At 35.8% G+C, this 27,741-nt stretch overlaps 1 protein-coding gene and 1 pseudogene across 1 annotated transcript; one reads left to right on the top strand and one right to left on the bottom strand.

Annotated features, from left to right (window-relative positions):
* Positions 1 to 1,835: 1,835 nt before the first annotated feature.
* LOC149248496 (glucan endo-1,3-beta-glucosidase 12-like) lies at positions 1,836 to 8,755 on the bottom strand (annotated as a pseudogene).
* An 11,993-nt stretch (positions 8,756 to 20,748) lies between these two features.
* On the top strand, positions 20,749 to 23,699 carry LOC149248497 (peroxidase 12-like). The gene is made up of 4 exons (XM_089456063.1): positions 20,749 to 21,011; positions 21,688 to 21,882; positions 22,562 to 22,733; positions 22,848 to 23,699. Exons 1-4 carry the CDS (start codon positions 20,778 to 20,780, stop codon positions 23,315 to 23,317), a joined length of 1,071 nt encoding a protein of 356 aa, XP_089312189.1. The 5' UTR covers positions 20,749 to 20,777; the 3' UTR covers positions 23,318 to 23,699.
* The last annotated feature ends 4,042 nt before the right edge of the window (positions 23,700 to 27,741 follow it).

Here is a 27,741-nt window from a genome sequence, read left to right on the forward strand (position 1 = left end):
TACAAACTAATACGCAATGGCGGCCAGGGAAATTGTTCTCAAAAACAAACTGAAGTTACGACGTAATTAAAAATTTTAGCTTGCTTAAAGGGACATAATATTGTTAAAGAAGATGCTCGTGGTCGCTGCTATTCTCAGGAGGTTGTTCTCTTTTATTCGCAATCTCTATAATAGTTAACCCTTGTAAACTTTTCACTAACCAAGCCCTTTAACATATTTAAAAGAGATATAACTATATCATAGAGAAGGTGCATAATTAGTTCTTGAGAATCATAACGCATTCAAATTCATTTGCTTAGTACTAATAATAAATAAAATAAAAACCACTAAATGACAAATCTGTATAAAAATTTGCAAATTGAATAGCATACAATTTCACAGCATTTCATTTTTTTCTTACAAACATTATTGACCAAAGCATTCATACCCCACCAATCTCCAACATCTTATTAAACAAATTGTGCCCAACCACATGTAGGTCCTAACTACTCCAACTGCTCCGAAACCATTTTATTTTAACTTTAAAGAATATTTCTTTTAAGTCGTCGTTATCACGTCATTTCAAACACAAGCTCGCAATGTCAGCCGCATAATAGATTTTCCTAGCTCAACTCACACATATTAAACACCAGTTTATCATTGATCATTTTAGTTGTTGGAACTTGGAAGAGACGGGCGCACAGTACTTTAGTCCATAGGTTGCCATGGATAAAGCTATGCGCGCGGACTAGGTGGTTGTAATGGTTGTCACGTCTAGACAATGGAGAAACCCCACACAACAAAAGTTGAGACATAGACCAGCTAGGGTTTATGCGGATATTCCATTGGCTTCTTAAGTTGAATATGGACTTCATGTACTGAACGCGTGACCGCGATACCATACCAACACTCGGCTATAATAATTCTGGATACGTTGAATATGGACTCCATGCAGTGAACGCGTGACCGCGATACCATACCAGCGCTTACCTATAATAATTCTCGATACGTTGGTTTTTTTTCCTAAGTTGAATCTTTCCTTGACATAATTTTTTTAGGTTATTTTATCTTCACGTTTGAAAAGGAAAAATGCAATATATGTACCGATATTTTCTTCTTTTTCTTTTTTTTTTTAATTTTCAAATGTAGTATTGTTTTATAAATTTTTTTGTAATTTTCTCAGAAACTAACCCATAATGACATCAATTGGCAATGGTTTTTTTAAGACCCTAAGTAAAAATAACGGAAAAACGATAGTTTTTTTTTTAATCTTTTTGAAATTCCATCAAATATGAATATATATTATCATTTCGAAACTTCAAAATTATAAATATTTTTCTTTTAACGGTCTTAAAAATGAAAAGTTCAAAAAATAAATGAACCAATACAATAAAATAATAATTATTTCATATGAACATCATTAAAGTGTTTCTCCGTGGATGGTCACAATTATAACTAATCACGAGTAATAAAAATATGCTTCATCCTAATTTGAAAATGTCTTCATGGTGATAAGCTACAATTATAACTAATAAGGAGTAATAAAAATATGCTTCATCCTTATTTGAAAATGTCTTCATGATGATAAGCTTTATTTATGAGCAAAAGATGAAATTAGTGATGTGTGATTCGCATGTGATAGGGAATTGTTTGTCTAGATTCCAAGCTACAAAGGACTTGGCCACTCAAAGTTGGTCTAAGTATCTAAGTTACCAGAAAACAAGAAATTACCGAGCTACAAAGGATTTGGCCATTCAAAGCCGGTCTAAGTGTCTAAATTACCAGAAAACAAGAAATTCCGTAACCCAGTGTTAAAATGCTATTATTTCCCTCCCATATATCATGTGGATTGATGTTTATGGAATAAAATCGTACTCACACCCCTCGTGGCCTACAATGCAATGACCAAATGCTCATCCCAAATCAAAGCCATAATCAAAGGAAATATTAGATGATTTTACTGTGCATAGATGCGATTAACAAAAATTGCAGAGGAACCACTTACTTGGATCACTTTCAGAGATGAGAGCTGCAGAATTGAAATAGCAGGAAGCCCCCTGATGCTCCCAGTAACTGTTAAACGCAATGGAGGCATGGGAGGCCAGATTTTCTCGCAAGAAGCACTCTGGATTAGGCTATATTTTAGTGCAGTCTACTCCTCCATAACCACGTACCCAATCTATTGCGCTCTGCAACATGTCATGAAGTGACTATGGATATGTTATACACCACTTTGCCACAGCTCCCTCTGCTCAACACTCAATATACCCAAATACTAATACATTATTCCAGTGGGGGAAATGACTGTGTAACTAATACAAGACATTTGCCTTCCTTCCTGAATTGACAGGTAACATCCATAGATTCTTTGGGGAAAAACAAGAGAATTCATGTCCACAGAAAAGACAAACTGAATATAATTCAAAACATATGGGAATCAAATTATTCATTCAATGCCGAAGAAGAGACGAAATTCAAAGATTCAGAGTTGTGAGGGTTGCTGCTAAAACACATATCATGAGTACCAGCAGCAGAGGGCGAGCCCAGAGACTCATTGCTGTACTCTTTTCCATGTGAGTGATGTGATGTTGACGATTCCCGTACATTCAGTGCTGAAGAAGAGAAATGTATTCTTGGACATAGTCAGTTCATTAATTATGCGTGAGTCTTATATTAGGATTTAGTTCCTACATTTTAAGAGTTTGTTCTAACTCTCCTATCTCATATTTACTTGTAAACTATATATTCCTGATGCTTAATGAGAAAAGTGTAGAGCATTCTGCCAAAGGCACTCTCCAGGTGAAGAGCTTTATCTGGGCTACTCAGTTTAATGAATATATCTTCTGTCTTCCATTTTTAACATAGTATCAGAGCTTTAATGTGGAGTGAGTCAAAGCCTGAGCTCTTTGGTGATTGAGAGTGCCTAAGTGGATGTATTGTGGCCCTGAGTTCTTTGGTGATTGAGAGTGCCTAAGTGGATGTATTGTGGCCCTGAGTGATATGAAGGAGGCCTGGTAGCGAAGAGGCAAAGTGTTGATGTATAGCATGAGGATTTTTTTATTTGAGGATAATTGTTGCAGCGCTTGGATTTATACAAGGAATTCGCGCTGCCCTAGCTTTGGAGTAGCGCGGTATTTCGCTTAAAAAAACGCGCTTATTAGTGTTTACTCTGAACGTTTCCCGTCAGCGTGCCCAATAAGCGCGGACCTGACACCAGGATTGCGCGTTGCGGCTGTTGAGCCGGTAGATCGCGTGAGATCGGGAGAGATCGGATTGCTTGAAAGGACCAATCTACATATTGACTGCCGAGCAGTTGAGTAGGCGGTGCAACGTGGTCGAGCCGGCGGAGTTGGTAAGTGTTGAGGCAAATCTGCTGGTTTCGTGGCTCCCATCTGCATCAGGAGACTGGTGGATCCTTGAGTTTAAGCCGGAGACATTGAGTCGTGGTCTATGGGGGAAACAGTGAAGTGTGGTGCCCTCGTTACAACTCCAACGTCGTTTGTTCAACACCACTACTACCATTATATTGGCCACTCTTTGTTTAAATTGCAGATGCTCCACCATTGTTGATAGAAAACCACACCGTGCAGTAGGAGATCTGCAGGCACTGTTGCAGTTCAAAGTCGACATTAGCGATGATCCCTCTGGTCGTTTACTGTCATGGAAGGGCGCCAAATGTTGCTAGTGGTCGGGGGTATCGTACAATAGACAAACCGGACACGTCGTGGGGCTTTTGCTGCCGAGGCTCATACTTAGTAATTCAACATATGCATATATGAAGGGCATAGTCTCGGAGTCATTGGGAGATCTTGATTTTCTTGAAATATTGGAACTGTCGGGCCTGCAAGGGCTAGCTAGATCCATTCTATCAGTGCTTGGCAATCTCACGAATTGTGAGCTGTTGGATTGAGTGGTGGTGCCTTCGCGTGTGAGGTGTGGGAGGTATTAGATTCTTGTGCACGGAGTGATCAAATTGATCAAATATTTGTTTACGCGTGGAGCCAGTTGAGAAAGCAGCGTGAGGAGGGCAGAGTTGGTGGAATAAAAAAAATGGATACCTGTGGGGAGGAGCGACTGCAAGTATTTCTGGTTTCCGTTAATACCCGTCTTTGAAATTGTTTCTTCTCCTTTGAATATTTTTAAACGGGTTGTAATATCTTTGAGAGGGAAAGTGTTTGGGGCGCATTTAAAAATGGGGTCGTTAATTTTGAAGAGGGTTTCTATATCCTTAAAAAGGATTTATTTTTTGAGCATCCATTGGAAGGAATTGTTTTTATAGAGAGAACACCCATTTCTTTTTGAGATCGCTCCTGGAGATACATCCGTTTTTAATTGATCGAGGTCCATTTTGTTTTTGAGGTAGCACTATCAAGATGAATAACTAGATGGCATAAACATATACTAGATGGCATAAACATATATGAACGAGAGTAATAAGCTCGACGGATCCAATTAGTCTAATTGAAAATTTAAGTTGCAGACCTTGCTTGAGGGGAAAATCACATGGGCAATTGCAAGCAGTGATGTGATGAGTTGAATCGACCATAGCTACAGGCGGAACAACAAAAACAATCGAGGACTGGGAAGAGAGGAAGAACAAAGAAAAAGTGTTGTTAAAATTGTAAGTGAAATATTGCATTATCCCTCACATCCGAGAATGTAAATCAACAAACGACATTTGGATAACTCTCAAGGACCCCTACGAGATCAAAAACACAAATCGCCTGTTGTTTCTAAAAAGAAAGATTCTCTCAATTAAAATGGAGGAGAATGAATCATTGGCTGTGTTCATCTCTCAAATCAAGGATTTAAAAGCTAAGTTGGGTGACATAGGGGACACAATGTCAAACACTGATCTTGTCACAATTACCATGAATGGTATGACTGGTATGACTGATTACTATCAAAAGTTTATCACATGTTTGAATGCCAGAGAGAAAGCCCCCAAATTTGAAGAATTGACAGGGACCCTGATGCAAGAGGAAGAAAGGTGGATGACTCTGAAACCCCAGAGTTCAGATCTTGCTTTAATGGTGAAGAATAAGCCCTTTAGAGGGAAGGCAAGTGCAGGACAAAAAGGTGGAAGTACACCAAAAGGAAAACCACCTCAAGGTATGTCTTCAAATAGAAGTGATCAGGGACCTAAACGTTTTTATTGCGGTAGAGTTGGTCACATTGCTAAAAATTGCCATAAGAAGAAGCTTGATGAAGGTCGACATAGACATGAGAAGTATGCAGGGAACTTTTCCGATGAAGATCAAAATAAGAATCTTATATTGTTTGTATCTCATTCTGCATTCTCTGCTGAGGATGATGAAGGAGAAACTTGGTTTGTGGATTGAGGATCTTCCACTCACATGACAAGTAACAGACATTGGTTTGAAAATTTCAAAGAAACCAGGAGTGGTGCTAATATCTACCTTGGTGATGATAGAGGGTACCAAATCAGAGGGTATGGTAATGTTCTTATCGTCTTTCCCGATGGAAATGTTAGGAATATTCAAAATGTAATGTATGTACCGTGAATAAAAAAGAATCTGATCTATGTTTCTATGATAACAGACCAGAATATTAAGGTAGAATTTTTTAAGTCTTATTATGTTATTAAAGATCTGCTAGATCATATGAAGCCAATTGCATAAGGTATTCTAGTAGGAGGATTGTATAAGCTGAATGTCAGAAGCCGACTACACTAAGCCTTGACTTCAAGAGTTATGACTGCAAAAGACTTATGGCATCAAAGATTTGGTCATATCAATTTCAATGACCCGCTGCTACTTCAAAAATGAGGTATGGTCGATGGTCTTCCTGTATTAAATAATGTTCATGTTGGTTGTGAAGCGTGTGCTCTTAGGAATATGCGCATAGATGATTTTCCTTTAAATTTAGATAGAAAGAAGAGAGATATAATATATCTTGTGCACACTGATTTATGTGGGCCAATGAAAATGAGGGCATTAGGAGGTGCCTATTATTTCTTATTATTTTTTGATAATTGCATGAGATTTACTTGGGTATATTTTATGAAAAAGAAGAGTCATACTTTTGAATATTTTAAGGAGTTTATAAGCATGATTGAAAAACAGACAAGGAAATTCATCAAAATTATCTTCTCAGATTAAGGGGGAGAATACAAGAATGGTGGTTTCATGAAATATTACAAGGACCATGGGATAGTTCAGTAGTTCATAGTACCCCACACTCCTCAACAAAATGGGGTTGCAGAGAGGAAGAGCAGATTCCTTGTGGAGTGTGCTCGAAGCATGTTAGAAGATAAGAACCTGTCTAATGACTCTTGGGTAGAAGCAATAAATACTACAGTATATTTGAAGAATAGGAGCGCAACAAAAAGCCTTGATTTTAAAACTTCATTCGAAGATTTATTAGGTTTTAAACCTACATTTAATCATTTAAGAGTCTTTTCCTCCAAAGCTTTTGCTCATGTTCCAAAAGAGGATAGAAAGAAACTGGATTCAAAGGCTATTAAATGCATTTTTATTGGGTAATGCACAAAGTTTCAAGCTTATAAATTGTTTAATCCCTCTACTCATAAAGTGTTTGCACGTAGAGATGTAGTATTCCATGAGAAATTTGATGATGGAAACCCTGATAGAAGCAATGAAGAATGGCACATGATTTTTCTAGTGGAAGATGGAAGTGATGAAAGGGACAACCATGAGCAACAGCAGCAACACCAACAACAAAAAAAGGAAGAAGTGGATGGTAAAAATGCAGGTAGTAGACCAGGTCTACCAAGCGATCATCAAAATAGATTTTAAGCCAGTTCACCATTCAGGAGATCAGGTAGGCAAATTCAGTTTTCAGCAAGATATAGGGATCATGCTCTTATAACTAGTATGTTAAATGTTGTTGATCCCTCTAATTATAAAGAAGCAAGTCAATATAGTGAATGGAGGGCAGCCATGGAAGAGGAATATGAGCCAATGCTTAAAAACAAAACCTGGGATCTAGTTGAACTACCCAAAGGAAAACAACCCATAGGTTTCAAATGGTTATACAAGCCTAAATCTAAAGTAGATTTGAACATAGGCAAACATAACCCTAGGATGGTTGCAAAGGGGTAGTCACATAAAGAAGGCATAGAATATGAGGAAACCTTTGCCCCTGTAGCTAATTTAAACAAAATTAGAATGTCACTTGCTTTAGCTACCAAACATCATTGGATGATACACCAACTAGAAGTGAAATTTGCATTCTTAAATCGGGAATTAAAAGAAGAAGTGTATTTAATGCAACCTGAAGGGTTTGTTAAATAGGGGAAGGAACAATTCGTCTGTGGATTGAAGAAAGCATTGTATGGACTAAAACAAGCACCCAGGTCATGGTATGATAAAAAGTGATCCATTTTTCCTACAACATAGTTATAAAAGAAGCAAGAATGACCCTAATTTGTATACCATGTTTGATGACAAGAGGAAAATTGTTTTGATTTCTTTATATGTAGATGATCTTATCATTATAGGAAATGTTGATGAACTCATTAAAGAAATCAAAGAGAAGATGTCATAAGTTTTTGAGATGAAAGACCTTGGAGAGTTACACTATTGTTTGGGTCTTGAAGTCTGGAGGGATTCTTGCCAGACTTTTCTGTCTCAAGGAAAGTATGTCAGAAGCTTATTGAAAAAGTTCAGAATGGATCAGTGCAAAGCCGCCTCAGTGCCTTTACAACAGAATACTAAACATGTGAACAATGATGGTTCTAAGGAGGTTGATGCAACACTGTATAGACAGCTGGTTGGGATTCTAATTTACTTGACTACAACTAGGCTGGATTTAGCTTTTGCAGTCATTGTATTGAGCCAATTCATGCCAAAGCCTCTTGAGAATCATTGGGTTACAATAAAAGGCGTCTTAAGGTATCTTCATGGAACCATAGACTTTGGTATTAAATATAATGATTCATTTGATGTTAGATTACAGGTTTCTTAGACTCAGATTGGGCCGAAAATCTAGATGACTGACGATCCATAACAAGTTATGGATTGAGCATTGGGTCTGGGGTCATTACATGGAACCACAAGAAGCAGAACATTGTATCCTTGTCTTCAGCAGAAGTAGAGTATCAAGCAATGTGTGAAGCAACGTGTGAGCCAGTTTGGTTGAGGAGACTTCTCCATGATGTTGGAGAAGAAAAAAAGATGCAACAATTATCAAATGTGCCAACCAGAGCTCAATCAAACTTGCAAATAATCCAGTGTTTCATAAAAACACAAAGAATATTGATACACAGTTTCACTTTGTTAGAGATAAGGTTCAGTCAAAGGAAATCCATATTGAATATTGTAGTACTTGTTACAATGCTGCAGATATTTTTACCAAGCCTCTTGGAAGAATTAAATTTGAGTTATTTAGGGAGATTTTAGGAGTACTAATGAACCCTTTTTCCATTAAGGGGGAGTGTTAAAGTTAATAGAGAAATGTATTCTTGGAGAGAGTGAGTTCAATAGTTATGCGTGAGCCTTAGATTAGGATTTAGTTCCTACATTTTAGGAGTTTGTTCTAACTCTCCTATTTGCTTGTAAAATATATATTCTTTATGCTTAACGAGAAAGGTGTAGAGCGTTCTTCTAGAGGTAGTCTCCAAGTGAAGCTCCTCACTTGAGAGCTCCTCAGTTTGATGAATATATCTTTTTTCTTCCATTTTTAACAAAGAAAATCAAAGATTCAGACCTGTGAAAGTTGTTGTTGAGACAAATATCATGAGTACCAGCAGCGGAGGGTGAGGCCATAAACTAATTTTTGTATTATTTACCATGTGAGTGATGTGATGTCGACGATTCCCAATGGCTTCCATGGAGCTAGCTACAATTTTACTAATTGGGTAGATGTTTTTAATAGTATAATTGTGGAAGATATCACAAAATCTAATGGTATCAAGAAATGGTTCAACAAGAAATAATTGTTTGATTATTTGTTGAAAGTGATTATTACTTGTTTTAACTATTAGTTTTTTCTTAACTATTAACTCTTAATCTGGTGATATAAAAATCTTCAATCATCTAACATTCTATGTAATTGTGTAGACTGGTATAGAGTAGTAGCTCGGGGAGTTATGCTCAGAAAGAAACACCTTACGCCATATATTTGTTTGGCATCTCTAATACAAAATGGAATATGGTTCAAAATAAAATATTTAAAAAATAACTTTGGTGATATAGATGAGAATATAGTAAGTATTAATTAGGTTATTAACGTTATTTTAAATGACATGTTACACAAATTTTAAATATTTATCATTTGTCTTATAGTAAAATGGAAAGCATTTTTATTTCATGATTTGAAAAGTCTCTAATGTGAGAATAAATAAGATGGAGTAAAAATTTGAATAACACTTTTGGAGATTGATCATTGAAATAAAAAAATCATACAAAGTAAAGGGATGGTAATGTTGGCGAAAGTTTAATGTAAACTACGTTAAGGTGGGGCATCACCACGGATAAATACACGTGTGAAGAAGAATAATTCATAACGATATTTGGGTAAATTTTAATCATTATGCTGAGGAAAAACTCCTCTCTTGATGCCTCCATTAAGAAAAGATTAATTCCTAACAATGCCATTATCCCTAGAATTTATGGAGTGCCTAAAATCCATAAATCTGGTATTCCATTAAGACCTATAGTAAACACTATAGGATCTCCCACTTACTGGTTAGCTAAATATCTAGCAAGCAAACTTAGACCTTTATCCGGTAACACTCCCTCTTACATCAAAGATTCCGCTTCCTTCATAGATTGGATCAAAAACCTAGAATTTAATGACAAGGACCTAATGGTTAGCTTTGACGTGGTGTCTCTCTACACTATGATTCCAGTAGATGAAGCATTAGAAGTCTTGAAGAAAATTACAGACCTTGAAACAGTGGAACTTATAAGCATTTGCCTTAAATCTTCATACTTCAGTTTTAAGGGAAAAATTTATGAGCAAACTCATGGTGTTGCAATGGGTTCTCCATTATCACCATTAATTGCCAATCTCTACATGGAACACTTTGAGCAAATGGCCCTCAGATCTTTCCCCTTTACCCCTGAAGAATGGAAACGATTTGTAGATGACATTTTTGCTAAATGGAGCCATGGTTTGGATAAGCTGAAAGAATTTTTATCTCATTTAAATAGCCTCTCCAAACACATAAAATTCACCATTGAGATTGAACAAGACAACCAGCTCCCCTTCTTAGATGTCCTCCTTACCAAGAAAAATGGCAAGCTTAGCCACCAGGTCTTCAGAAAGCAGACACACACTGACAGGTATCTTCATGCAAACTCCCACCACCATCCAAAACAGAAAATTGGTGTCATCAAAACCCTAACCACCAGAGCCTCCAGAATCTCTGACCCGGAACATTTAGAAGCAGAACTTGTCCATCTCCATGAAGTCTTTTTAAATAATGGCTATCAAAATCACACTATCCATAAAATAATTAAAGATTCCATAACCAATAAACAAAAAAGAAAATCTCTTGAAAACCCTAGAATCTCCTTACCCTATATTAAAGGAATCACTGATAAAATTGCCAGAGTTCTCGCTAAGCATAATATTATGGTTGCTTTCACGCCCCCTAACACCATAAAAAACATGCTTGAGTCTGCTAAAGACGCAATAGACCCAAAAAATCAGAAACGTGTTTATTCGATTCCCTGTTCTTGCGGTAAAGTTTATATAGGGGAAACAGGGAGATCCTTTGGAGTAAGATTAAAAGAACACATTAATGATATCACCAGAAATAGGTCAGATAAATCAGGTCTTGCAGAGCACGCATGTTCCTCTTCTCACTATATATGTATGGAACAATCTCAATTAATCCATAAAGAAGACCATTATTTAAAAAGAAGAATTAAAGAGGCAATAGAAATTGAGAAATCCTCCAACAATATGAATAGGGATGATGGTCTTAAGCTAAGTAGTACCTGGAAACCCTTAATAAATAAAATGAAAAAAGGTTAAACTAATCTAATTCGCCCTTATGACTGTATTTGTCAATTCATAATTTATTTCATTAATTAAATAAATAATTTAATTTAATTTAATTTAATTTAATTTTGAAATTTAAAAAATTAAATATAATAAATAAAGAATATATAAAGTATAATAATAATAAAAATAAAATTAATTGAAAATTAATTAATTAATTAATACATAGCATATCACATGATTTTTATTCAACAAAAAAATATTTATATATAAGTATTTTAAATAAAATTATTTATTAATTTAATTCAATTTAAAAGAATATTAAAATTAAAATATTTAAATTAATTAATTAATATATAGCATATCACACAATTTTAAATAAAAAAATATATATATTCATATATAAGTCTTTCAAAAAATTTATTTATTAACTTAATTTAATTGTGAAATCTAAAATAATAATAATAATAATAATTAATTAAATCATATTAATTAAAAATTAATTAATTAATTAATATATAACATATCTCTCAATTTTAGATAACATAATAAAATATTTATACATTTGTCTTTTAAATAAAATTCTTTTATTAATTTAATTTAATAAAGAATAATAAAATAATTAGTTAAAAATTAATAATAAAAATAAATTAATTAAAAAAATAATAATAAAAAATAATATAAAAAATAAATAAATAAATAATATATATATATATATATATATATATATATATATATATATATATATATATATATATATATATATTTAAATAGATCAAGAATTATTTAATTAATTAATTACTAAATGTAAATCAATCAAGCCGACATCATAAGCTAAAAAAGATGTCTTTCTATTCTTCTATTAATAGCTTCTTAATTTTCTCGACTCTCTCTTCTCAAAATTCAGATCTCATTACCCTGATGATGGACTCACCTAGCTAGTCCGAAACGTCGGTTTCATAATTTGCTCACAGGTTTTTCCATTAATTAAAATAAAGTTTCATAAACTCCAATATAAAAAACATATAGGAAATTTTGTTGATTGAGAGGTAACTTGTAAATTATAATTTCAAAAATAAAAGTTATTCACTGTGGATGTTTCTTTATCACTTAAAATAGATGAATGCAATTCATGGTTCATAAATTCATTCTTTTTGTTCATATTACATGTCATAGAGGCTTGTTTGAAACATATTATGAGAAAACTAATGGTGCTATAAAGTCTGTTTATGCGATGATAAATGCCATGAAATAAAAGGTTATGCTGATTTGTGCTACTTTCCTAAGTGGTCATGTGAAATAAATCAATAAAGTAGTATATATATATGAGGGATGAAGAAAAAAATGAATTCAATTTCAGAATTTATGAAGCTAGGTTTTCATGTGAAGGGCATACACGCCATTACAACAATATAGTAGAAGGAATAAACTAGCATTTGCACCTTATGTTGCAAAGGAAACGTCGTAAGGTATAGAGTGGAGAAGAATAGCATAGAGTGGGGAAGAATAGGTAATCAAATCCGTCAAAATTAAGATTAAATTGATCTATTAATTTTTCATTTACATACACTGAAATCGTATGCAGCGTGGGATAAGAATCTCAAGTTATCATTGAGATAAATAAATCTCTATAGTACATACTCGTTATATATATATATATATATATATATATATATATATATATATATATATATAGATATAGATATGATTGAAGATATCTGCTATGATTTATATTACTTTCTATAGTCCTTTGCTGCATTAACCTCGGAGATGGGCACCATTATTCCCACTCCAGGCATTGTCGTATAAATCCGGCACAGGAAGCCTCTATCCACAACCTATTCTCCTCCCCTACCTCATGTCCTGCTGCTTTTCATGCAAATCTCACTGATATGGTCTCGCACTGCATGAGGAGTCGCAGCGGAGGCACCCGCGATGGCAGCACTCACCCTACAGCTATGCTAAGCCCTGTTCTAGACTCTTCCTCTCATTCTCATGAGATCTCACCTCCTCCCAGGTCTCCACCCAGATACTACCCCCATACGTGTAGTGGTCGGGGTCACGAGCAAGCCTCCATGGCCGCACACAGTGACATTAGGCTCCACACTGCTATTTCTCCTCTGCTTTCCAGCTCTATCCCTCACTCAACCCAATTCAGGTTCCAGAGTAGCCTGAACAGGCCCATCATTACTGCGAATGTAACCATAGTTTTCTCCGAGGACAATGAGCAGAACATTGCTCAGGCAAGAAATTCGGAATCGCCTTCACAAGAGGAGAGAATTCAAGGAGAGGGTTGTGGTTGCAGGGGCGTTAGTCATGGCCGTCTACATGGGGAAGGTGTTCAAGCTGGCAACATTCAGCATGAAGGTGGCAGAGCAGTAGGAGCTTCAATCAAGATGGAGTTTGCTGGCAGTTCAAGCGGTACCCATCATGCAAGGGAGCCTCCAGGTGGCATGGAGAAGGGCGATGAGGAGTAGGAGGAAGAAGACTGGGACTAGTATGCCTGCCCCATTATCGAGGAGCCACTGGACTAGGTTGACCACAATTGACGCTGCGTGGCATAGGAGGCCACCTAAGCGACAACTCAGCTATTGACGGGTTTGGTCAATTCATCTATTGTTTTTGCTTTCTATATGAATGATAAGCGGTTTTGTCATTTTGCTGTAGCTTCGGGTGGTGCTGTTCTGAATCCTCCTCTGGTTTTTTGCCTTAAACATGAATACTGGTCCTATGTACGGTTTTCCATTTAGTTATGGTTTTGGGTTATATGTTTGGTCTCTTGCCATGTCAAACTGGTTTCCCCAAATCTGGGGCAGTTTAGACATTTATGATCAACTTCAATGACAACTGTTGAGGCAAGGCCTCGTTGTAAATAGTCTTGGTTTTTTAATAGAATTAGCTTTATGGAGAAAAAAAAATATCAATCATGGTCAACCATGGTCTATCATAGCCAACCATGCTCAATCATAGTCAACCATGTTTATTTTAGTGTTTACAATATTTATCTTAGGTTTTATATACCTTGCGTTTATAATATTAATCCCTATGGTCCAACGTCATATTGTGACAACCATGGTCAACCTTGGTCCAACATCGAATTCTGACACAAATTGTCTCAATATGAAAATCAACCATCGTGAACCATCGTCAATCATGGTCAACCATGGTCCATATTCATAGGGTTTATTGATATAAGGGTTCATATTCCTAGGGTTTAATATTATTCCTTTAGGTTTATTATCAATCATGGTAAACTATGGTAAACCATAGTCAACCATGGTTAATCATGGTCAACCATGGCCAACCATTGTCTACCATGTTTTATAAATTCAATCATGGTCAACCATGGTCCAACATCGCACTGTGACAAATATTGTCTCAATATGAGAATCAAACATGGTCAACCATGGTCCAATGTCGCATTGTGGCAAAGATTCTCTTGATTTGAAAATCAATCATGGTCAAGCATGGTCTACCCTAGTCCAATGTCACATTATGAAAAGGATTGTCTCAATATGAAAATCAACCATGTTTATTTTAGTGTTTATAATATTTATCTTAGGGTTTATATACCTTGGATTTATAATATTAGTCCCTTTGGTTTAATATTATTCAACGAAGGTCAACCACGTTTTATAAAATCAATTGTGTTGAACCTTGGTTAATCACGGTCAACCATTGGCCAACGTCACATTGTAACAAAGATTGTTTCAATATCAAAATTGATCATTAACATCAAATCATGACAAATATTGTCTCAATATGATAATCATGGTCAGCTATGGTCAATCATGGTCAACCTTGGTCAAGCATGATCAACCATGTTTTATAAAGTCAAACATGGTCATCCATGGTCAATCATGCTCAACCATGGTCAAATGTCACATTGTGGCAAAAATTGTTTCGATATGAAAATCAACCATGGTTAAGCATGGTCAATTTTGGTCCATTATTGCATTGTGAAAAGGATTGTCTCTATATGAAAATCAACCATAGTCAACCATGTTTATTTTAGTGTTTCCAATATTTATCTTAGGGTTTATATACCTTGGGTTTATAATATTAGCCCCTTGAGTTTAATGCTATTCCTTTGGGTTCATAATCCCTTTAATCCCTTGGGTTTATTATTCCCTTGGGCTTATAGTCATAATCCCTTCGGTTTATTATTCCCTTTGGTTTATAATATCTATCAAGGTCAACCATGGTAAATATTATCCAACCATGGTCAACCATGGTTAAATGTGACATTTCGACAAAGATTGTCTCAATATGAAAATCAACCTTGCTCAACCATGGTCACATTGTGTCAAAGATTGTCCCATGGTCCAATGTCACATTGTGACAACCATGGTCAACCTTAGTCCAACGTCACATTCTAACGCATATTGTCTCAATATGAAAATCAACCATCATGAACCATCGTCAATCATGGTCAACTATGGTCCAATGTCACATTGTGAGAAATATTCTCTCAATTTGGAAATTGATCAGGGTCAAGCACAGTAAACCATGGTACAACGTCACATTGTGACAAGGATTGTCTCAATAAGAAAATCAATCATGGTCAACCATATTTATTTTAGTGTTTATAATATTTATTTTAGGGTTTATATACCTTGGCTTTATAATATTAGTCCCTTTGGTTTAATATTATTCAAAGAAAGTTAACCATGTTTTATAAAATCAATTGTGGTCAACCATGGTTAATCAGGGTCAACCACACACCAATGTTGCATTGTGACAATGATTGCTTCAATATGAAAATCAATCATTGTCTCAAGCATGGTCCAACGTCGCATTATGACAAAGATTGCCTCAATATGATAATTATGGTCAACAATTTCAATCATGGTCAACCCTAGTCAAGAATTGTCAAAAATGTTTTATAAAGTCACCCATGGACATCCATGGTCAATAATGCTCAACCATGGTTGAATGTTGCATTGTGACAAAACTTTTCTTAATATGAAAACCAACGATGGTTAAGCATGGTCAACTGTGGTCCAGCATCGCATTGTTTCAAGGATTGTCTCTATGTGAAAATAAACCATGGTCAACCATGTTTATTTTAGTGTCTACAATATTTATCTTAGGGTTTATATACCTTAGGTTTATAATATTAGTCCCTTAGGTTTAATAATACTCCCTTAGGTTAATAATCCCTTGGCGTTTTAGTGTTAATCCCTTGGGTTTAGTATTCCCTTGGGTTTATAATTTCAATCATGATCAACCATGTTTACTTTAGTGTTTATAATATTTATCTTAGGGTTTATATACCTTCGGTTTATACTATTAGTCCCTACGGTCTAACGTCACATTGTGACAACCATGGTCAACCTTGGTCCAACGTCACATTCTCACATAGATTGTCTCAACATGAAAATCAACCATTGTGAACCATTGTCAATCATGGTCAACCATGGTCAACGAGGGTCCAATGTCACGTTGTGAGAAATATTCTCTCGATTTGATAATCAATGATGGTCAATCATGGTTAACCATGGTCCAACATCACATTGTGACAAGGATTGTCTCAATATGAAAATCAACCATGGTCAACCATGTTTATTTTAGTGTATAATATTTATCTTATGGTTTATATACCTTAGCCTTATAATATTAGTCCCTTTGGTTTAATATTATTCAATGAAGGTCAACCATGTTTTATAAAATCAATTTTGGTCAACCATTGAACAATGTTGCATAGTGACAAAGATTGTTTCAATATGAAAATCAATCATTGTCTCAACCATGGTCCAATGTCACATTATGATAAAGATAGTCTCAACATGATAATCATGGTCAACAATGGTCCATCATGGTCAACCATGGTCAACCATGTTTTATAAAGTCAAACATGGTCACCCATGGTCAATCATGCTCAACCATAGTCAAACATCAAATTGTGACAAAAATTTCTTTGATATGAAAATCAACCATGGTTAAGCATGGTCAATCATGGTCTAGCGTTGCATTGTCACAAGGATTGTCTTTATATGAAAATCAACCATGGTTAACCATGTTTATTTTAGTGTTTAAAATATTTATATTAGGGTGTATATACCTTGGGTTTATAATATTAGTCCCTTGGGTTTAATAATATTCCCTTGGGTTCATAATCTATTAGGGTTTTAATATTAATTCCTTGGGTTTATTATTCCCTTGGGTTCATAATAACAATCCCTTGGGTTTATAATATCAATCATAGCTAACCATGGTAAATCATATCCAACCATGGTGAATCATGTTCAACTATTTTTATTTTAGTGTTTACAATATTTATCTTAGGGTTTATATACCCTCGGGTTATAATATTAGCCCCTTGGGCTTAATATTATTCTCTTGGGTTCATAATCCCTTGGGGTTTTAGTATTAATCCCTTGGGTTTATTATTCCCCTTGGTTTATAATATCTATCATGGTCAATCATGGTCAATCATAACCAACCATGGTCAACCATGATCAAATATTGCATTTCAACAAAGATTGTCTCAATATGAAAACCAGCCATGGTCAACCATGGTCAATAACCATGGTGACATTGTGTCAAAGATTGTCTCATAGTCCAATTTCACATTGTGACAACCATGGTCAAATTTGGTCCAACGTCACATCTGATACAAATTGTCTCAATATGAAAATCAACCATTGTGAACCATCATCAATCATGGTCAACCATAGTCAATGAGGGTCCAATCGCTTGGGTTTATAATAACAATCCCTTGGGTTTATAATATCAATCATGGTCAACCATGCTCAATCATAGCCAATCATGGTCAATGATGGTCAACCATGATTATTTTGATGTTTAATTTTTAATAATTAATAAATTCTTTATTTATATTTAATTATTAATAATGAATGAATTAACTATTTAATAATTAAATGAATTATTTATTATTCAAATAATTAATAATATTTATATTAATAAATATAGTTAACAATATTAATAGAAATATTTAATATATTAATTTAATATTAATATATTAACAATATTAATATTAATATATCAATTTAGCATATTAGATTTATAATATATCATATATTAAGTTGATGTTTACGGTCTATATCAACCACATTTATTAATGTGGTTGTGCTAATTTAAAAAACATAAAAAAATTTGGAAAGCTTTCTAACTAGTTCATTTCATCATGCATTAAATGAAAAAAAAATAGATTATTAAATCTCCACCATTTATAATTTAAATATTTAAAATTAAATATTTAAAATTCTTGTAGAAGAAAAATAAATTATTAAATCTCCAGCTTTTATAATTTAAAATTTTAAAATTCATCAAACCCAATTTAAATGGGGAACACACCTTCAAAATAATAAAAAAAACATAACCGTGTTACTATATTTCTACATGCAAATGATTGAATTAATATTTAGCCAAAGAGTCTAAGATTGTTGAGTCCCTAAATTCAAGGTATTATTATTCTTTTTATTGGATAATTGAACGGAGAGATCCTTAAATCAAGATATTATTGTTCTCCAATCAAAACTGTTATGTGAACTTTTCGATGTGAACGACTTGTATTTTCATTTTTCAATGGTAGTATTTTTTATTTTATTTTGAAAGAAGAAATGACATGTTTTTGTTGGGATAATTTTCTAATTCAATTTCCATTAACAAAATTGGTAATTTTAATAATATATAAAAACTTTATTAATTTTAAATAAGCAAAATACCAAAATATATTATTATTAAATGAAATTATTATAATATCTTTATCTAAATTTTGTTTATATGGGAAAATTTGTCTCTAAATTAAAATAGGGTTAAATGATTTTATGATTGTTAATAATTTTTAAAATTATAAAATTTATGGATTTTTATAGTTTAAATTTGATTTAATAATTAGTATAAGATTTTAATCTTAGAATATTTTATGTAGTTAAAATATTTGAAAAGTCCAAAATATTTGAAAATATTTTAGATTTTCTATTGTAATATGCTAGAACGAAGATAACAATACATAATTATTAATAAATGGTATGAGAATTGAAAGAAGAGCCAAATTATGGACTGAAAAAGAAAAGCTATTGTTTTGGTGAAGAAAAATGTAGTGTTTGGTTGAGCTGTGAAGCGGTTGAAAGTAGTACATGGACAACTCGCTTGTACATAAGGATGAAAACCTAAGAGAAGCATTATAAAAAATTAGATCACTATGTTGGTAGTCAGTTGCTACTAAATAACATAAGTGTTGGAACTTACATTGGATATGGAATTTTTTGTTTAATATATATATATTGGTATATGACTCTAAGGCTTGGTTTGACATGGGAGTAAAGTCCAAGTTATAGGAGAGATTATTTTTGCTAATTAGTGGTGGTGGAATGGTGGCATAAGTGTTGGGACTTATTTTGGATTTGGAATCTTTTATTTATATTACATGTTTATAGGCATACCATTGTAAGACTTAGGTAGACATGCTAGGAAATTCAAAGTTACAAGAAAGGCATACAGTTCTTTATATTTGATCCCAAGAACTTTTCCACTAAAATTAACTTGAATATTAAAAAAAATGTTAAATTAATTAATAATTTAGGAATCTAGTATTAAGACTATAATATTCATATACTTAAAAATCTTTAAAATAATTGAGCATTCTTCATTGTAATGTGTTAATTGTAATGTGTTAAGCTCCCTAAAATGTTAACTAATTTGATTACTTATAAAACAAAGATACCTTTAAGTCAAGGGTAATAATAGACATGTTGTTATACTTGGATGCTGGGATATTTTTCATTGTAATGTGCCAAACTTCCTGAAGTGTTGATACTTGGATATTTTTCATTGTAATGTGCCGAACTTCCTGAAGTGTTGACTGGTTTGATTAACTTTAAGTCAAAGACAATAATAAACATATTATTAATTAATTTTTAACGAAAAAGAATAGATAGCAAAGCTGTTTAGACAGTTAAATATAACCAATGGTTTACACAGATAAATTTAGCCAAACTGTTTGATCTTGAAATTCCCATCAAGGAGGCAACACACCTCTGATAGCTGAGTCCTGAATAATGGACACTCAATGAATAAGTATGAACTTCGAATGTACGAATGCCAGGAATAGAATAAATAAAACCATAATTGCAAGGAGTAGAGGAATAACATAAATACTAACCATTTTGAGGGGAGGAAAAAGTTTAATGCAAACTAAACAAAAATAGATAATAGATAGAGTTGTAAAAGAACACAGCGGGGAATAACTAAACTTCAGAGTAACCTTTTTCTTATGACCGGTCGGTCCGACTCGATGTCGGCCTAAGAGTCGGTGAGATAATCAACCTGGCCATACTAGCTTTAACAGTAGTCACCGCGTCTCTGTAGCAGATCTTCTGGCTATCATAATCAAGGTTCCTTGAATTCAAGGTGTTATTACGGTTTTTTTTATCAAATTTAAGCCTGAAAAGCGACATGCATACTCTGTAGGGTAGGTGCACCGTTGCAGAAAGGCTTATTTTACTGGAAATTATTATGAGTTCTTTTTTATTGAGCGAGTTAGCATGTGAATCATAGTGTTAAAAGGGAAAGGGGGAAAGGGAAGTAAGCCATCATAGTCACTTTTCACTGAAGAGGTTGCAAAGTGCAAGAGGATAAAACGTACGAATTATTTTGCTAGGTTCAAGGGTTTACTCCCACCCAAATAAAAATAGGTAAACCAGTGAAACAATACAACGTGACCTAACTGGAATCCAGAGCAATCTTCACGTTCTTACCGGTCGTTCCGAATTCGATGGCGTTGTTGTAGGAGAGTCAATTTAGGTTAGTGGCCTTTAAAAGTTAGCCATGGCGTTCTCGTAAAGCACAGCCCATTTTATCGAAGTATCACGGTGTTTCTTTGCCATTAGAGTGAAATGGATGCCAAATACGTTATTGCCATCTTTCTCTGCGTTCTCGTATCATTTGTTCATGGTTTCCATGCAAGTGATCTGCCAACTCCAGTGGAGGGGCTTTCATGGACATTTTACGAGGAAAGCTGCCCCAACTTGAAGTCAATAGTGAAATCCATTCTTGATGAGGTGCTGAAACAAAATATTACTCAAGCACCAGGGTTGCTTAGACTCCTTTTCCACGACTGCTTCGTGCAGGTGATCTCTATTTTTTTATTCCAATAATGTCTAATTGAATCAGGATTCAGCAACTTTTGAGTTTTTTCCGCATAGATTATGGTTCGTCAGATCAGTAGGAAGTTGGAATTAGTCTCAGAGTTGTGATTAGAGTTAGAAGTAGGAATGAGGGTCAGTTGACAAGTAACAATTTTCTATAATTGTATAAATGGGAATGTAATTTCTTTGATTGTAAACATCTGAGAGCTATATATGAGTGTATTTGATTGTTTTATGCAGATGAGTAAAGAAGACTAGAACAAAGAATTTTAGGCATTAAGATTTTAAATGTTTTAGAAATTAAAGTTTTAGAGGTTTTTAGGTTCAATGTTTGTATTGATTGTGTTTTCCTAATTATATTTTTCTATCAATAATTTTTTCACCTCTCTCTAGTTTCTCTCTCGTTTTTCTTTGTTTAGGCATTAAGATTTTAGATGTTTTCGGGTTCAATGTTTATATTGATTGTGTTTTTCTAACTATATTTTTTCCTCATAATTTTTTCACACCTTTCTTTAGTTTTTCCTTGTTTTTCTTGAATATTTTTCACTGGCTGATCCGGTTTCTCTGCGTAAAATTATTCATTCAAATCATTCACTTCCTTTCTTCTAAGAGAAATCATTCAAATCATGTATATTTACAGTGTTTAATCTTCTGGCAGGGTTGCGACGCCTCAATCTTGCTAAACGGAACGTCTAGTGAACCGAGCGAGCAGGAAGCTACTCCAAATCTCACACTCAGAGCAGCGGCGTTTGAGATCATCAACGAAATCAAAGAAGCTGTAGAAGCCAACTGCAGCGGAGTAGTTTCTTGCGCCGATATCTTGGCTCTAGCAGCTTCCTACGCAGTATTTGTGGTGCGTATTTAAACTCGAAACACCATTAAACCTCCTGTGTATTGATAAGCCAAAATGGATCATGATCATGGTCTCTAATCTTATTGGGAAAGATTCATTTTACCCTTCATCGTACCGAGAAAAGCCAAGTACTCTTTCAATTTGTTTTATTGAACTGAGAGTGGTTAAGTATTATTATAGTTTGCTGCAACAGCCGGAAACGTAAGGTGGTCTGACACGGAACGTACCATGATGTCTTTAATTTCCCAAATTAGTTTTTTTCTACATCTGTTGGAGCTTGAGTGGTAGAGAGTGCACATTCTTCTCCCTTATCCACCGATTTAATTTATGCAAAGAAACATGTTGGATGAGGTTTGAAGAGTAAGGGCTCCACTCCAAAGAACTTCTCAATCATTACTTAATAAGTTTAGGTGAAGGGGTCTCGTATCGATAGGTCGATAAGACATCGCATAATGTTTTTAAGTTCTCTAATATAATTTCCTTTTTTATATTTTTTTAATATGGGTTAAGAGTACAGTTTCTTCTCCTTTCCATCCTTCTTTAATTATTGCAAAATGACATATTAACTGAGATTAGAAGAAGAGTAGGGCCCCCATTACGAATGATTTCTCAACCATTCCTAAATCATAAGTCAGAATGCCAACTGATCATAATTTTGTCTTTTTGTTGGCACAAATAGGCCGGAGGACCGGAATTTTTAGTACCACTGGGCCGCAGAGACAGTCTAACCTTTGCAAGTCAAACCGTCACTGATGACAATATACCAAGTCCGACATCAAATGTGACTGTATTGATGACCCTCTTCACTGAAAAGGGTTTCGAGAGTTTCACTGATCTTGTGGCGCTGTCAGGTCAGTTTTTCTATGCTTAGGCCAATGATCTAAAGTTTAAACAAAGTTATAACTTGAGTACATTTTCTTCATTCTCTTCCTATGGAAATGCTTAATGTATACGTTGACATTCAGGAGCTCACACCTTCGGTATCGGTCACTGCTCGGCATTCGTGGACAGGCTCTATCCAACGCAGGATCCCACCCTCAACGCTACATTCGCAAAGGAACTTGAGCAGACATGTCCCACAAACTCCACCGTCAACACCACACACCTAGACATTCTCACTCCATATGTATTCGACGAAAAGTATTACGTTGATCTGCAGAACGGAGAAGGACTTTTTACATCAGATGAGAGTCTCTACAACGATAAGCGCACGCAACATATTGTTAACGGTTTTGCGCTTAACCAGTCCTACTTCTTTGAACACTTTGCCCTCAGTATGCTTAAGATGGTTCAGCTCGATGTGCTCACTGGAAGCGAAGGAGAGATTCGTCAAAACTGCGCAGTTCCCAATACTAATACCTCATCTTCATCATACTCCATCCTAGATATTCCAGTGACATCTCGTCGTCGTCCTCTTCGTGCTACGAATGTGTAATGTTTAGCCATAGAATCCCCAGTAGTAATAATCGTCCTCCTCTTCAGAATCCTCAGTAGTAATAATCGTCCTCCTCTTCATGCTATGAATGTGTGATGGTTTAGCAGTAGAATCCTTAGTAGTAATAAAGGTGCAGCACTGACTCCTCTGTCAATAATTCTGTCATTTTGACAAATGTGCAATGCCTGATATGTTTTCTGGGCATTCAATTCTGTCGAATCGAGAGCTGAGAATTTGTGGCAGATGGTGTCCTGCATGTGGGCTGTAAGTAAAGCAGGTGTTCACTGATGTACCGCCGTTTAAATGCAATTTCGTATAATGGTGCCATTTTAAACGTTTGGATTTTCTACACCAAGAGAGTCTAAATGTTTGGACTTTTTAATAATTTCAATGGATTTTGGTTATCAAAATTGGTTATAGTTACAATTTGCAGATATTTATTATTTATCTTGTAAAACATATTTCACCATCCTCACAAGTTTCAACAATTTAATAGATAATAAATTTTGTAATTTTTAATGGATTTATTATTATTATTATTATTATTTTAAATTGAAATGAGAATTTATGAAGATACGGTAATTTCTATTGAATATAATTATTTCATATGAATCAATTATAATATGTTTTTGGAAACTTTGAGCTAGCTAAGACTTTTTGGAAAATGGATTTACTATTTTGGGAAACTTTTGAAATTATTGGATTATGCAGATTACACACATTGAATTTATAATTTTAAGAAATTCCTACCAAAATTTAGGTAAAATTTACTAAAAATAGATGACAAAAAAATTACAGTTTAAATGAACTTCATAGTTAAGAGGTCACTCGTTCAATAACAAAGGGAGGTAAAGTTTGTTCTTGTTGATAAATTAATATTCATGCTCTTGGAGTAAGAGGTTACAAGTTCAATACAGGGAGGTAGACTTTGTACATGCTTATAAATTAATTAAGCCTAAAAGAGTCTTCTTATTGGAATACAATTTAATCATTTTCTTGATTACATATTTCAATCAAATCATTGAAAAACATTAACATGTAGGAGTCTCCTTATTAGAATATAATTTAATCATTTTCTTGATTACATATTTCAACTAAATAATTGAAAATGAAAAATATTAACATATTCTGGTCATCCCCACTACATCAATAGATGAAATAAAAAGAGATAAAATCCTTGCATATATAAGTCAAAAATTTAAAACCGAATTATGATTAAAAATTTTCTAAACCATAAATAATTGCTAACGTTTATTTTGTGGCTTTATATAACCTATTTTAAAACTTGTCTTCAATCTTAAAAGACCAATGAGTTAGGAAACTAGATACTCCAGCCACATGTCCCCATTGCCCTATGTCACGCCCCCAATTCTTTTTTTGTTTAATTGAGCGGGTGCGGCACCGCCTAAGTTAATAACTTGTTCACCGTTAGTTAACTTTACGAACTACGCCTTAACAATTCATAATAAACATGAATTCATATTATTAATGTGCGGAAACCATTAACAATATAACAATAATAAATCAACTCGGCAATAAACAATATTTTATTATACATGCGAATTTTACATGACCGGGAGCCGCGCTCAACCGGCGTTCCATAAACGAAGGGCGCCCGCCCGTGCTAGAGCGCACGGCGGTCTGCCAAGACTCCACCAAAATACAATATACAATATCACGTTTACACTGTTCGGCGTTGGGCGGGTGGGCACACCCGTGCACGGCCCTTACCCGAACCACAACCCAAATCTGCGTAACCTTTGTGCAGTGGGCGCCCGTGCGCACCACTCCACACCACCGCGCACACCCAATGATCATGCCCGGCTCGACGGGCTCATACCCGAGCTGTGGTAGTGTATAACTTGTGCCTCCACACTTGTGCGCACACCTTGTGCGATGAAGAGCGAAGAGCGTTGGTTATTCGATGGTTGAAATGAACCGCAGTCCACTCTAATATATACGCTGCCAAGGTCGCCATCCTAACTCCAAGCCAACCTTCCAATTGTTAACATGAACGCCCACGTATGCTTGCCTCCAACGTCGGCTCGCCCAAGTGTGGGTGCGTTCATATGTGCTGCCCGCCCATCATATATATACTTCGCAAACTCTCCAATACTCGTGCGCACACACATGACGACGGACCTTCGCACGCATACTTAGTTGATTTTCCATGACGGAGGGAGCGCGCGCCCGTGCCCAAGAACGCAGGGCGTTACATTCTCCCCCACTGGAAATCGTTGTCGTCCTCGATAACATACCATCTCGGTAGCCATCCACCAAGATCATCACTCATCTGTGATGTGAACTCTTCTTCGCAAGGCAAACATCCTTGCAACACATGTAGAGACTCCTCTCCACTATGTCCCGGCTTAATGACCACTGCCACCAAGCTCATCATACCAAGGCATGCACCTCCACGGTATGCTCTCCATAAGATGTCATCTCGATCCATGATTGCTGACCTCTTGTCTTCATCATGTGTCCCTTCTCCATGTAGTCTCCCTGTCAGATGGCAACACATATGTGTCACCATGTCTCGACTAATGCCAACATATCTCTGCACATTGGTACCCCTCATGACTCGAACTAGTCGGGTGATCAGTCCAACCATACGCCCAAACCATAAGAATGTACATCCTTATGCCATCACAAGTCTTCCCCTGACTTCTGCTACATCTCAGACTCATCAAGAATCTATCAATCATCCCATGCTCAGGTCCATGGAAACTCCATCCCATCTGCAACATGCTTCATATAATCAACCTGATGTCCATGACTCTAGCTGCCCATGATGTCCAACCCATGTAGACTCCATCTCAACCTCTGGCCATCTTCATCCAAGTCTTCATCTGTCATAGAGAAGCCTCCTCCAAGGCCCCTTGTAAAGTTGATGTGGTTCCTCCCTACCAAGGCCTCCACACCAACCTCCCTCCAAGGTTGTTCATCGAGAAAGAAAAGCCAGGAAGCTCCCTCCCTGACTCTCATCCACCCATGTATCGGATTGATGTTGTGTCCTTAAGTATCTGTGCACAGCCTCAATCTCCTCACATGTACATCCAAGCTCACCTAGCTTGTCCTTTGTCAGCTGGAAATCATATATGCCCATGGCATACCTGCAGAAGTCCACTATCCCAGCAGGATCTCTACCTTCATAATCCTCATCAACCACTGCCTCTGAAGTAGCACTCGGGCTCCCTTCATTTGCAACTCCATTGTGAAGATCCTTAGTAGAAGATGCTCCCATCAAGTGTCTCCAAGTTCATGAGGCCTTCTTCTCACTTCCTTCATTCTTCCTCCCAGCCTTTGCTATGAAGTCCACCAACTTCTTCTCCTTCATTTGTACAATACTCCCAAGTCCTCTTTGCTCCACATCCTCATGCTTCACATTAGGATCTTTGGGATACAAGATCATAGAATTCATCCTTGGTCTATAACCCAAGCAACTCCTTCTATTCATGGGCACCATCATGGTTTCTCCTCCAGCTGTGATCAAGAGAATGTCTCGGTCCACCATTGGCATGGCTTGTGCTAGCTCCATGAAGTCCAGCCCCAACACCATAGAATGATCATCCATGTCCACCACTCTCAAGTCCAACTTCCCGAACCACGATCCTACTTTCACCTGTGTGTCCTTCAATACACCATCAACTGCTCTAATGGTAGAGTTGATAGCTTTGAAAGCACTCCATTCCTTTTCCATCTTTGTCTTCTTTCCAAAGGACTTTGTTGCTTTCCTGCTCAAGAAGCTATGAGTAGCTCTCGTATCAACCAAAGCTGCAAACTTCTTCCCTTTCACGGTCACCTGCACAAAACTTAGCTTCAAGGAGTCACCTCCTTCTGTTGGCTTTGTCTTGTGTCTCACCTCAGCAACCTTCTTCAAGAATTCGGCCTCAGAAGTGTCAATAGGCTCATGCTCCTTCTTGACATTCCTCTTAAGGTACTTCACCTCCTTGCTTGGCTCTTCTAGGGAACTCGGCCCCGGCCTAGCTTGACTTGCTTCAAGCTTTCCTTCCACCGTGTTCTGCTCAAGTGCACCAACCAAGTGTCCATTGACCAAGTTCATGGAACTTAACTTCCGAAAGTCCTCTGGATGTTCTCGGTAGTGAGTTCCCAACCTGTCAATGTAGTCGAGCTCTTCCTGCTCAATCACAACAACCTTCTTACCAAGAAGCTTCTTCTTCATCTCTCCCTCAATTTGCTTGATTTCGGCTTCCATCTTGGCACTTTCCTTCCTCAACCGGGCCCTTTCATCAAAGAGCTCTTGAAGATCAAGTCCACTATGTTGGATCCCCTCATCAAGTTCATTGAGTTCAACATCGCACGATCCTGGTCCAACTTGATCAATTTCAAGTTCACCCTCCATCGTTGTCGCATCTGCAGCTTCTTCAACCATCACGACTTCCTCTTCCTTGTTAGCACAATCT

The sequence above is a fragment of the Pinus tabuliformis genome, chromosome 7 (genome assembly GCF_031772625.1).
Source record: "Pinus tabuliformis cultivar Carrire ecotype Pingquan chromosome 7, CPIR1, whole genome shotgun sequence".
NCBI classification, from domain to species: domain Eukaryota; kingdom Viridiplantae; phylum Streptophyta; class Pinopsida; order Pinales; family Pinaceae; genus Pinus; species Pinus tabuliformis.

Coding starts and splice junctions, on each gene's coding strand:
- LOC149248497 (XM_089456063.1), top strand. CDS start 20,778: ATGGATGCCAAATACGTTATTGCCATCTTTCTCTGCGTTCTCGTATCA. Junction 21,883..22,561: donor CTTCCTACGCAGTATTTGTG/GTGCGTATTTAA, acceptor TGGCACAAATAG/GCCGGAGGACCGGAATTTTT. Junction 22,734..22,847: donor TGATCTTGTGGCGCTGTCAG/GTCAGTTTTTCT, acceptor GTTGACATTCAG/GAGCTCACACCTTCGGTATC.